Source organism: Dermacentor variabilis, chromosome 5, assembly GCF_050947875.1.
Source record: "Dermacentor variabilis isolate Ectoservices chromosome 5, ASM5094787v1, whole genome shotgun sequence".
Taxonomy (NCBI): Eukaryota; Metazoa; Arthropoda; class Arachnida; order Ixodida; family Ixodidae; genus Dermacentor; species Dermacentor variabilis.
In genome coordinates this window covers 27,637,642-27,650,836 of record NC_134572.1, presented here as the reverse complement: position 1 = coordinate 27,650,836, position 13,195 = coordinate 27,637,642, and the positions used below count along the sequence as shown (strand labels likewise).

The 13,195-nt window shown below is 49.4% G+C and overlaps 1 protein-coding gene across 1 annotated transcript in view; it reads right to left on the bottom strand.

Moving 5' to 3' along the window:
* Nucleotides 1–730: 730 nt before the first annotated feature.
* Nucleotides 731–13,195, bottom strand: part of LOC142582379 (uncharacterized) — a 48,407-nt gene continuing 35,942 nt past the window's right edge. Inside the window, exons 2-3 of the mRNA XM_075692029.1 lie at nucleotides 6,904–7,886; nucleotides 731–4,636 (exon numbers count right to left, since the gene is read on the bottom strand). Of these exons, the coding sequence (XP_075548144.1) occupies nucleotides 4,074–4,636; nucleotides 6,904–7,886 (1,546 nt within the window). The 3' untranslated portion in view covers nucleotides 731–4,073. The remainder of the gene's footprint in view (nucleotides 4,637–6,903; nucleotides 7,887–13,195) is intronic.

Genomic DNA, 13,195 nt, shown 5'->3' with positions numbered 1-13,195 from the left:
ATGGTTTGGGTCGAGCTGCTAGTCCAGCTATCGTGTAAAAAGAAACTGTGGCGATGAAAGTGAACGTGATGAGCTTATACTTGCTATGCGAGCACGCCTCCCCAGGCGTGACTGTTTTACAACGATAGTTGCTATGACCCTAGTCGTTTTGACATGCGCTCACGTTCATCGCAAGGGCGCGCAGTGTTTATTGCGAGAAAATTGCGAACACGTGAACTCTGGCTCCACAGAATATCAAGTCGAACATTTTATCTCTCCATCACACCGCTGGTGCTACTTCAAAGAAGAATCCTGCGTCTAGAGAGAACTGTGCCTGGCCTCCTGAGCGCTGGCTAAAGTCACTGGCTGACTCCACGCAGCCGTGTATGTATAAACCAGCGTGGAGGTGAAAAACATTTAGCGAAGCCAGCAACAATAGGTGCAAGGCTGTAAGGAAAGAAGAAGAACAAGTTAAGTTCCCCCGCTTTACCACTGGGGAGCGCCAACAGCACAACCCTGCACAATCGAAGACGGCACGGACTACAGACGTTCGTCAAAGAATAAAGTTGTCCTCTTCTGGAAAGGATATCGGGAGTCGTGCGCACTAGAAAATGTTGACTTCAAGCGAGATCTAATTCGTCGTCTAATACAGAATCGGAAAAACAATGACACTGAAATAACGAGAGGGGTGAAAAGGGCGGCCTTCGTTTGAGGCGAGATTGGGAACAATTGAGCCCTTCAGTCTCATCGTTTGTTGTTGTGCAGGCACAACAGCTTCATTTATTGTCAACGCAGTATCTTACAGAACATATCCATCATTTCAGTGTCACTAAAATACTGTTTCCGCCTCCTTTTTTTAAATCTTAATGGCAGACTCTTGTTGTGGCAATTCATAATGGTATCAATGTTACATACACAACAATGCACACAATGATTCCAACAGTCATGACCAACGGAAAAAAGCGGAAACACGCGGCGTTGGAGGCAGCAAAATCTGGTGGCACGGCAAGACGCTTGTGGTACAGGTAACGGTTACCCCATAAAGATTCGGCTGCGAAATAGTAAAACTGGTGTAACCATATGCCTTTCGGCAACGACTTCGAGTTAAGGTAAACATTTATTTCAGATGCTCTTTACCATCGCCATTACAAACGGTACTGCCGCACTACTATCACAAGCGTGACGAGAGACTCAACTGTTTCTTTTCTGTGGGCGAAGTGTAGTGCGTAAGCATGATTCTGGCAACACAATAACTTGCCTCTGACGTGTGATGCCCGGTAACACCACTGTCACTTGCAAAAGTCTTTTTTTCTGCCAACACAACATTCTAAGGTGAATGACACTGGTAGTATTGCTCGCTGGTGAACTAGGTAATACGCAGTTGTATTAACAGAACGAACAAGAAACTGCGTGTATGGTAAGATATGACATTTCTTATAGTTGAAGCACGTTTCATCAAAGATGTTCACCGCGTGACAACAGGAAAGATGCTCGTGTCTTTCGAGCGCTCATTTAAGTCATGTTTGCTGAGTGAAACCTGGAGTATTCGTGAACAAGTGATAGCTTGACGAAATGTGTCTATAACAGTTACCACAGCGAAGTTGGGCGTGTAGTGCAGGCGAACAACGAAACACATACCCGGTGCATCTTGGGAAAGATCATCCCATTCATTCAGCAACGAGATAGGGGCAGTGTGTCACGCTCACTTTCAGGTGCAGGGTCGAATACATGACAGGGAGTTTCTTCAGTGTTAGGTGACATTTATAATTTAGCAAGCACTCTACTCAGTGAAGCAGCAGGCTGCGTACCGTATGCGGGACCATGTTGCGCTGATATTAATGCAATTTCGTATGATGGCACTCGCAGCTTTCAAGCGTATGGTCACAAGCAAATCAAACGAGAACGGCACAGGTCTTCTTGAACGTAAAATACGGACGTTCCTTGTTTACGTATATGCACTGAAGGTGTAGTCAGTCTTTGCCTACGAAAAGTGGGCTAACGTGCCATGAACACGAAATAAGCCAGATTAATGTGTCGCCCTACACAAGCCATTCTCATAATTTTGCAGTCACGATCTGAAATTTCCAGTTCTTCTATATCTTTCCATGACTGAACGTCTATATGAGCGTAGCCCTTGTGTCATTATAACGGAGACACCGGTGTGGCGTCAAGTCACTGGAACATAAACGAAAAAGAGAACAAAACGGTACTCACATAAACTTATCACTGAGAGCCTCAACGAGTAAACGAGGCTATAGGGCAATCGCTGTCCACACAGCGCTTAAAGACGTAGAGACTTCGCACTTCAACAAGAGGCTCGGGACATTGCGGATGATATACCACGTACTGGTCGAACTGATCGGCGTCTACATTAAAGCTTAGAACGACATTAAAGCTTTCAGTGGAAAGAGCTCATAATGGCGGCAGAAATATTATGGTTAGGACAAAGCCATGAAATGTGCGCTTATATTGCGATTCACGCTGAGTCATTTTATGTAGGCATTGCCAGAATACCCATTTGTACAGTAATGGCGTGAGACATCGCAAAAATACTGAATATTCACCATTAGAAAAGTCTTAAAGTGGATAAGACGCATGGAAACATGGCATGTTGAAAATAGCAAGGGTTCATGAAACATGTTGCTATGAATTGGAAAATTATGGCTACCCTGCGAACGATCGCACTGAAACGCGGCGCATGTAAAGAATGATTGGGTAATCCCCATCTTATTCCGCGTTCAATGACACCTGTGACGAAAAAGAATAATCTTTGCGGTGCTGATGTTTATGTTGGACTAGTGCCCGGCAAGCGGTGAGCGCTCCTCCTTATTATCTGTCGCGCTAGGCGCAGACTTTGAAATATCTGTCCAGCATAGCAAGGAACTAACGGCCACTGCCACTGATAGTGTTACGCGCACCATTTCTTAAAGATTATTATTCGCGTTCAGTGTTATGGACGCTGCTCTTCAAGGTTTGCATCGGATGCCTGCGCTCAAGCTTAGGTTTCGTGAAGAGTCTGTGGTATTCGTGACAAAGCACGGTGTTCAAATGACGAATCTGATATTCAAAGACTGTGATTGTTGGTTCTGTAATTTGTTGAGCTACCATAGAAGTAATTCAATTACAGCACACAATTGCTTCGCGAACAGCACTATATACATATTCTGTTAATGACATTTTTCAGTTCAAGAGCAATAATTCTTAAAAAACATTGACAATGTTTGCGCGAGTCACTGCTTGCTTTGCACATTTGTTTTCGGCATTCTTCATGAAAACTACCGTTCTGTCAAGCATACACAATAGCCTTTTATCAAATACAAAGAAAAACATTAAATCCAAAAGCCAATCGCTGTTTGGATGCCACCATCGCAGCCTACGGAGAGCTTACGCTTGTGCAAAGATGACAAGGCCGATGACAACGGCTGCCTAGTATATCATTTATCAGTCCGAATAAAGCATGTAAATCCACTACTTGGACAAGTCCATTTTGTGGTCCTCCCACGTTTACGAAAAACAAAGATGGTGGATAAGGAAAGATAATGGTCTACGTAAATTTTTTTTTTTCAATTTGGAGCTTCATTCTAACCTGTTTTCTTTTCAGCGCTTACGCAAATGAAAGTGAAGAGACAAAAAAAAGGAAAGCGACTGAAACAAAGTACAGGGCAACTGGGCACCTTCATCTCTCTTCGAACACGTGGAAATGCTTAACTTGGCATGTTCTTTGAGCGCTTTTACAGAAAAGTTGACAACACACATTTCGCGCTCAGTATTTCATTTGTGTTACAATCAGTGGAACGAAATCAGAGAACCAGTTTTTAGAGTCAGAAGCAAGCGCATAAGAAATGTTTCTAGCTTGCTGCCCTGAAGTTATCAACAGGATCTGGAGCTCCCCATACGCGACCAAAGACTGCTCCCAGTCCTCGCTTCATACTCTGTAACAACATCATCACAGTGTGTGCGTGGGCAACTACCGGGTCTCTTTTTTTCGAGCCACTGGCAACAAAACCGTCTGGCAAACACTATTAGAAACTTAAAAAAAGCGAACGAAATGGCCACACTCGGTCGTACCCGTCCTTCACAAATCACCCTAGGCGTCACCTCGACCTGTCCACGAGCGCGAGTGTGACGCAGATCAAGAACCACGACACAGTTTTCTCCGAGCGGACCCATGACGCCGCAGAGTTTCTCTCGCGGTTGCGCCGAAGAACGGCTTCGCTGGGAGCCGCTTTCTGCTGACTGAGGGCAACCTCGACGTCGTTTTCGACGTCTTTTCCGTCTCCCGCTCCCGATCCTCGGTGGACCTCATCAACCGGAGACTGTGGCGGTCGCTCGACGATCTTGTTGCTTCCGTTATCATTCGCGGTGCCCTGTTTCCCGTGCGCGCTGTTCGCACCACTCTTGCCGGCAAAGGCGGAGAGAGGCATCTTTTTGTCGCGCAGCGAAGAAGGCAGCTCAGGCGGCGCGTAGTTCTCGGGGCATCCCAGATCCTTGAGACTGAGTCTGATCACCTTGGTACCGCTGCTCAGGTTGCCCGGCGCCGGCGTCTGTTCAAAGTTGCATTTGACGTGCCGCAGCTCGCGCCGAAACTTCTCGTTGCGCGTGGCCTTCTCCAGGTGCAGGATCCAAGCCAGGCGGCAGTCACAGCCGAACTTGTTGCCTATGGCAAAATGAAAAAAAGAAACGGCGTGATGTAACCTGCGCGGCACGCTAGTTGCGATAACATTATGGGTCCTGATTCTGGGTCACGGGCGTGCGTCATTAAAACACCTTGACTGAGTCGCGTACAGTAGCTTTGTTAAAAGAAATTCTGGGGTCTTACGTACCGAAACCACGATATGGTCCTTAGCCGCGTCGTATTGGCCAAATCCGGATTATATTGGACCACCTTGAGTTTTGTGACGCGCGCCTAGATTTAAGTACACGAGTGTTTTTGAATTTCGCCCCCATATAAATGCGGCCAAAGCGGCCGGGTTCGAACCCGCGGCCTCGAAATCACCACCACGACGACCGAGTTGATTTTATGGAGGGACTTTATGTGCCAGGATCTAGGCTATTAAGGAAGCAACATCTTGCCAAAGATGCCGCTGCTAGGGTTGCTGCTTTGCATGACATTCGTGTCGTTGTGTTTGGCGATACTGGAAACGTCGAAGAGCCACAGCTTTCTACTACAGACCGCACCTGGAAAATTTAGAAATGTTACACGAGCTAAGCAGTAATTGTCAATAGCTAAAGCCGTTGTGGGATCAAGCTGAATTTTGCCTATGCTTTTACTATCAATTTTAGCTGTCGAACATGCCGCTATGTATAAGGCTATTTTACTTCGAGAGGACGCAAGAGCCGATCACGTGATTCGTTTTGCAGCACTTTCTAATTATATTGCTGGCAGTTTGTAAAGGCACATGTGTGCGCCCTGACTTATGTCGTAGAACACAGGAATACGCTTTAGATTTATAGGGGCGTGTGCTTTGCGAGCAACGAAAACAACCCTTGCTTACTCAGCTCTGACTTTACTAAGACATTAGCGCTGGGACTCTACAAAGACTAAATTGCACTTAATATATAGTTTCCCATTTTTATGTATGTACCCACTAAATCAATGTTGCGTAAAAGCAATGCCGCGCATCTAAATGTTACTCTTGTTGCAGTCAGCATCACAAGAGACTCCGAGACGACGCATGTACATCTCTGTATCACTGCTGCAACGCTTTCCTCGTCGCTTTCCTCAACGAACAAAAGCATTGCTTGCTTGCAGCGAGTAACTATCTACAGTGATTCAATTAAGGTCAGTTGTTACCAGGTGTTGTGGTAATATTAACTGGCAGGCAGAACATACCACTACGCTAGTGTCTACAGCTTGTGGCACCCGGCTCTCTCATGCTAGACTTTTCCCAAGATATCGAGAAAAGAAGGTCAGTAATGTTTTCTCTTCAACGTACACCTAAACATGATAGCGTAGGCTATTTGACTTGTTCCATAGTTCCCCACTTATGTACCCGGTGGCGTAATTGAGCCCCAGATATTTGCCCCAAAGTAGGAGAACGGCTAACGAAGTGTCCAGAGCAATTCACGCAGCACTATGTTTGCAAACAGCGATACGGGCAGCTCTTTGTCACTTTTTATTTTTATTTTCCTTTTTGTCAGGTAATCGCTTTGCCTGCCTTACATAACTATTTGTGACCGTATAAAAGCATGTCTCGGCGGCCTGCAATTAAGTGTTTTGGCTAAATGCGCTGAGCTCAAACTTAAATGGTTTTCCTGCACAAATCACCACAAGCGCAGTTTTCCTTGTGTTTTCTTAATGCTGGTGAATGTGCTACGCCCAAGTAAGAGTTAGCGCACGAAGCCGCGATAAGATCGCGTAGAAGAAAATTCGAACAGAGTGCCTTTGCAGATGTAAAAATAAAGCAGTCACATTGCAACGTAAGGCACAACTTTGTCCCCGCAGTGCTATTATACCGCCAAGAGGTGAAGTCACTCCTGGACTGCGGGACATTATCATTCTGCAGATTTATTCCGAGCTGCATTCGTGGAAGCGAGTTGTACTGGAACGAAGCAATCACCATGGGAAGTAGAACTAGTGTAATCGCCATGGAAAAAAGGTCGGAGATTTTTGGGCAATTGTGGCCGGACGAACTTTTTCAGTGAAAGTGTCTTTTGCATGCAGGTGTTAATAGAAATGGTGTTCTAATGTTAACTGGCTCACAAATCAATTACTGAAATGAGCAACCTACTACATGTTCCTTTTAAGTAAAAATTAATATAATATGTTAGGTCCTTGCTCATATATAAGCGCATGTACTGCTCAACTGTTTTCCTCGTTTAAGACAAAGTGCTTCTGACACAAAATTATTTTTTGTCATAGTCTTGTCAGGCCGATAGAAAATCATGTGATGCATCCTAAAATTATCGCACGCTCACACTCACCGGTGAGGCTCATATCGAAGGACTCGGAGTCGATCTTCCGCAAGTCCTGGACCGTCCTCCAGGTAAGCGTGAGCAGCTGGTTCTGCGACAGGTCCACAGTGATCAAGTTGGGCGCGCCCATGAACATCTGCGCGGGCAGTATGCGGAGGCGGTTGTGCGAGAGGTACAGGATGCTCAGCTGGGGCAGGCCGTCAAACGCCAGCGGGTCCACTTCGGTGACACCGTTGTACTTCATGTCCAGCTCGACCAACTGCGGCATTCCGCTGAACACCCGTGCCTCGAGCCTCTGTATCTTGTTGCGGAACAGGTCGAGCCGTATGGCGCTCGACAGTCCCTTGAACGTGCGGTCCGTCAGGTTCTCGACAGCGTTGTCACTCAGGTCTACTTCCTTGACGCTGGTTAGTTCCTCAAACGCTAAGTCTTCTATGGTCTTGATCTCGTTCCTCTCCAGGAAGAGTTGCGTTAGGGCTGGAAGAGCACGCAGGGCACCGGCGGGGATCCTGCTGAGCTTGTTGTCGCCTAATTCGAGCCGCTTTAAACGTGGCATCTGTGCGATGGACTCGTTCTCCAGGTCGGTTATGGCGTTGGAGTCGAGACACAGCCACGCAAGCCTAGAGAGGTTGTAGAAGGAGCGCGTTTTCAGAACGCCTAGCTCCGACTGGGTGAACTTGAGGCGTTCCAATTGTGGGCACTGCCTTAGGGCTTCAGATGGCACGAAAGTTAACTTGTTGTTCAGGTTGAACGCGTTGAAGGATAGGGAGGTAAGGGAGGCGTGGTCTTGGAATGACTTGAATACGGCGTGGTCCACAGTAAGGGGTCTCGTGATGAAGCAGGAGACGTCTCTGGCGTCGTCCATGATGTCCTCGGAATCGCAGCGACAGTACATGGGTTGGTCCATGAGACGACACAGGTTAGGAACCAATTCAGATGATTCGGCGCAAGCCACGAAGGGGAAGCTGCATGTGGAGGCGATGAAGTAAACGCTGAAAAGAAAAAAAAGGCACATAATATTTAAGAAAGATTGAGGCAATGACAAGTAACACATCGAAGGGCCATACGCCATGCGCTACAACCGACCGACCGACCGACCGACCGACCGACCGACCGACCGACCGACCGACCGACCGACCGACCGACCGACCGACCGACCGACCGACCGACCGACCGACCGACCGACCGACCGACCGACCGACCGACCGACCGACCGACCGACCGACCGACCGACCGACCGACCGACCGACCGACCGACCGACCGACCGACCGACCGACCGACCGACCGACCGACCGACCGACCGACCGACCGACCGACCGACCGACCGACCGACCGACCGACCGACCGACCGACCGACCGACCGACCGACCGACCGACCGACCGACCGACCGACCGACCGACCGACCGACCGACCGACCGACCGACCGACCGACCGACCGACCGACCGACCGACCGACCGACCGACCGACCGACCGACCGACCGACCGACCGACCGACCGACCGACCGACCGACCGACCGACCGACCGACCGACCGACCGACCGACCGACCGACCGACCGACCGACCGACCGACCGACCGACCGACCGACCGACCGACCGACCGACCGACCGACCGACCGACCGACCGACCGACCGACCGACCGACCGACCGACCGACCGACCGACCGACCGACCGACCGACCGACCGACCGACCGACCGACCGACCGACCGACCGACCGACCGACCGACCGACCGACCGACCGACCGACCGACCGACCGACCGACCGACCGACCGACCGACCGACCGACCGACCGACCGACCGACCGACCGACCGACCGACCGACCGACCGACCGACCGACCGACCGACCGACCGACCGACCGACCGACCGACCGACCGACCGACCGATGTTGTAATTGTTGGTAGCAGGTATGTTGCCGAGCTACGTACGTTAAGGTATTTAATAAATGAAAGAATTATGTGAAGTACATTGTTACGCTACCTTCCGGCGGAGAAGTAACATTTAAAATTAAACGGCCACAGAAAGAGAGGTCAAACACCTTTGGAATAGTCTGTAATAGCACATCGAACGAAGTGTAGTCATCTCGCATTCAGAGCAGCCATATATTAAAAATTCAAACAGAAGTACCGAACAGTTGTGAGATATTACCTAGAAAGCATCAAATGCATCATCAGTCACACACACACGCACAGGCGCACACGCACACATACACACACACCGTAATATACTGCAGCACCTCCTGTATTTACGGAACGAAGAGCCATTAACTTCAAGTTCCCGATTATTGGCTGTTATTGCATGTACAAAAAAACGGGCATACATATTATGTACAGGAGGCAAGCACCTGAAATTTAAATATAGGAGAAAAGGGAGAAAAACTTTCACGGTGAGAAAAATAGACGCTTGACACTCAGCGCGATCTGAAGAACGGCAGAAACGTAGACCGAAAAACACAGGCTGTGCATTAGGTATGTATCAAGCATCTCAGTACCATGCTTGTATCGCATGCGTATAAAGGGTGCAGTATTGAACAGCCAGTACACTGCCGAAAAAAAATGGAGTTGTCAGTCTACATGAAAAGTGAGAGCGGACATAGTCAAATTAAACGGGCTGCAATACCGTAGTCGTGCGACTCTCTTTGGTACCTGAGGACAAAATGATAGGAACAAAAAGTCCAGTAATGTTGCTGGACCGCACAATTGACTACTTACCGGAAGCGATAGTATACTTAGACAGTCAATTCTTTACAGGCGTCGCACGAGTTAAATGTATGCGAGACCCCATGTATGATGTGGTATCAGGAAACATTGAAAGTGCCCGTGCACCTGATGACCCGGCAAATTTATGGTCTCCTCTGAAACATAACAGCGACAAGACGAGTTACCCTGCCAACAGGACGTCATCCATCACTCATGCAGATCTACCAGACGTAGAGGGCCAAACGTCCATAGTTAAAAACGCAGCCGCCTCCTCGAGACATACAGAAGACTACGAATCTGGTACTGAGCTCGTTGCTGTGACAAAGGAAACGAAGATACGGTCCCTGCCTTCACTGCCTGTCCCGCAACCCGCAGGCACAGGAATAGAGCAAGGCAAATTAAAAGCTTTACAGAGGGAGGATGGCTCTCTGAGGAGATGCTTCTAAAAGGTCGGCAAGATGATGGTCGCGGATGGCCGCGCAAGCGAATATTACCCACAGGACGACATTTTATACAGGAAGCACACAGTGTCAGGTGGGAAGATACTAGATGAGCTGGTGGTGCCAAAAGATCTCAGGGGGATGGTGATGAAGTTGCCTCATGGAGGGATCCTCGCCGGTCACCAGGTTGTGACGAGAACGGTGGATCGCATTGTTGCTGAATTTTACTGGCCAGCGGTCAGTCGGAGACAAAACGGTTTGTTAAATCGCGCGACGTCTGTCAACGAACGGTGCCGCGCCATTTAGTCGGACGCGCCCCACTGGGCACGATGCCTGTAATTGACACTCCCTTTGCTCGCGTAGGCATCGATATTATTGGTCCTTTATCCCCAACTCCAGATAAAGGCAACCGCTACATCCTTACTATGGTTGACTTCGCCACCAGATACCCTGACGCTATCGCCTTGACATCTACAGAGTCGAGAACTGTTGCGGAAGAACTTGTCGAAATGTTTTCCCGAGTGTGTTTGCCACGGGAGATTGTCAGCGACCTCGGATCCTATTTCATGTCAGCTGTGATGGAGTTCAGTCGTCTTCTGTCAATTAAGCAATTGCCTCCCACACCGTACCACCCCATGGCAAATGGTTTAGCGGAACGATTTAACGGCACGCTAAAGCGCGCGCTAGGACGGATGGGCCAAAAGCGACCTAAATGTTTGGACCGCTACCTCGGCCCGCTACTCTTCGCGTTCCGAGAAGTACCACAGAGCAGCATCGGTTACTCGCCATTTGAACTATTGTATGGGCGCTATGTCCGTGGTCCTATGGCTGTATTAAAGGAATTGTGGACAAATCCCCGTTTAGATAACGACACGATATCTTCTTATGAATACCTCATGGAACTGCGTCAACGGCTAGAGCGTACGTGCGCCATCGCCACGCAAGAGCTCACGAAAGCGAAACAGCAACAGAAAACGTATTACGACAGGAAATCCAAGATGCGAGCGCTCAATCCTGGAGACAAAGTACTTGTTCTACTGCCTGGTGAAAGGAATAAGCTGATACTCATGTGGAAGAGACCTTTCAACGTTGTAGAAAGGAAAAGTCCGTTGGACTTTGTTGACCTTGGGAGCAGAACAACGGTATTTCACATAAATATGTTGAAAAAATATTAAGAGCGACCCAACAGTGAATTGCTTCAGGTAATTCAGCGACAACGGTGGGTACAGATGACGCGACAGGTCTAGAGCGTTAAGCGCGAGACACATGGTGCGATTTTCCGTGTGATCTGTCGTACGGCGCGTCGTGTGCGACTTGCCGCATGCGGCGATTCAGGACACATGGTACGAATGACCGAGCGGCGGGTAGCTCCGCCCAGAACCGGCGCCCCTGCGTGGAAGTTCGAAATGCTGCATAACTTCGAACAGAAAGTGAAAGCAAACGTATTTGCACAGATCTCTTGTTTGAAACAAACGATGACAATATAAACACGCCTATGGAAGCACTGTAGACGTGTTTCCGCAAGGCCGCGTTAGCAGTAACGGCTCCTTTTACAGCCGCCGATGGCTATAGGAGCCGGCAGGCATAGCTCGCTCGGCCATCGAATCCGACACCGGTGGCGCTTGTGACACGATCGCTTGCAGCTCGTATAACGAAGCGCCTATGTTAGTCGGCACAACATGTAGACAGTTATCACGCTTAAATTGCAGCACATTTGATTTCATTGGTGCCGACGGAAGCGAACGAGCATGCCAGGCGAGCTTGCGATCGCTGGGAGACTGTGTAGGCCTAGCTCGCCGGCCGTCTATCCGAGGCCGAGGGCCCATGCCGATGCGTCCGCAGCTCGTAATAAAGCGCCTAAATTCATCAGCACAATCAATGTATGAACATTTATGTTTCTCTTAAGTGAAAATACGGTTAGTTTTCTCGGTGCTGTTAGTAGCGATGAGCAAACACGCCAGTCAGGCGAGCCGCTTCGATTAGACGATTGCTGGCGCGTCTGCGCTGACCGGGTCCGATTAGAAATCACGCAAACGATTTGCTATATCGCACAACGTTTTATAATAGCACTCTTTCGAGGCCACTTTATTCTATAAGTTATTTCGTGTCAGAAACAAATTGCAGCTTATTGATGTGCCGCCGTCAGCGGCGAAAGAGGCCTTCGTTTCGACCAGGGAGAAAAAATCCAGGGAGACATTATCGGAGCGGCGAGGCGCTCGCTCGCCGGCTCCGCCCCGTCCGGTCTACGACGTGGCCGTGACGTTCGCGCTACCGGCGCTGTCATTGGCTGCGGTCGACCGACCGATGCGGCAGTCGCACGACAATATTCAGCAAGTTGGTCGCATGCGCGGCGTGCGATTCGGCGCCGCGTGCGGCGGATTTGGTTGAGAACCTGTTGAGTGCGGTTGCCGATGCGAATGGTCGTACGACCGATCGCACCCAAAATCGCACCATGTGTCTCCCGCTTTACCCATCACTCGTCGGAACGCAGACATCAAAAGACGTCGCCATTTCGCACCAACTGACTATGGATCAGCGACTCAAAGTTGAAGTCGAGAAGTCTCGGAGCAGTTCTTTTGCAAGAACACGACGGGCGTTTGCATCCCGTGTCTTACGCTAGCCGGAAGCTTTTGCCACGTGAAGCTGCTTACTCCACAATTGAGAGGGAATGCCTCGCCATACTGTGGGCTGTACAGAAATTTCATGTGTACCTTTACAGTAAACCGTTCATCCTGCAGTCCGACCACCAAACACTGCAATACCTCGATTTGGCGAAGCGCGTGAACAGTCACGTACTACGTTGGAGCTTACTCGTTATGGATTATGACTTTCATGTCGAGTATATTCGTGGCTGTGATAACGTTCGTGCAGATTATCTAAGTAGAATAACTACGGACCCGTACTAATGTTTCATGAGAGTATATAGGCTCGCGATACTCCGTAGTGATACCCTCCTCGACCTCTTGAGCTAGGGGGGAAATGTGATAGGAGTCTGGACTATTTGAATGTCGCGACCGAATGCGCGTCACTGCTGTGCGGCGGCGTCGGACGAAGAGGAAGAGAAGGGTCGTTGTCTGGGCTGAGGCGGCAGCCATGCGAACTGCCTGAGCTGCCTGGGCTGGCCTTCCGAACGAGCCGAGCAGTTCGTCTACCCATGGC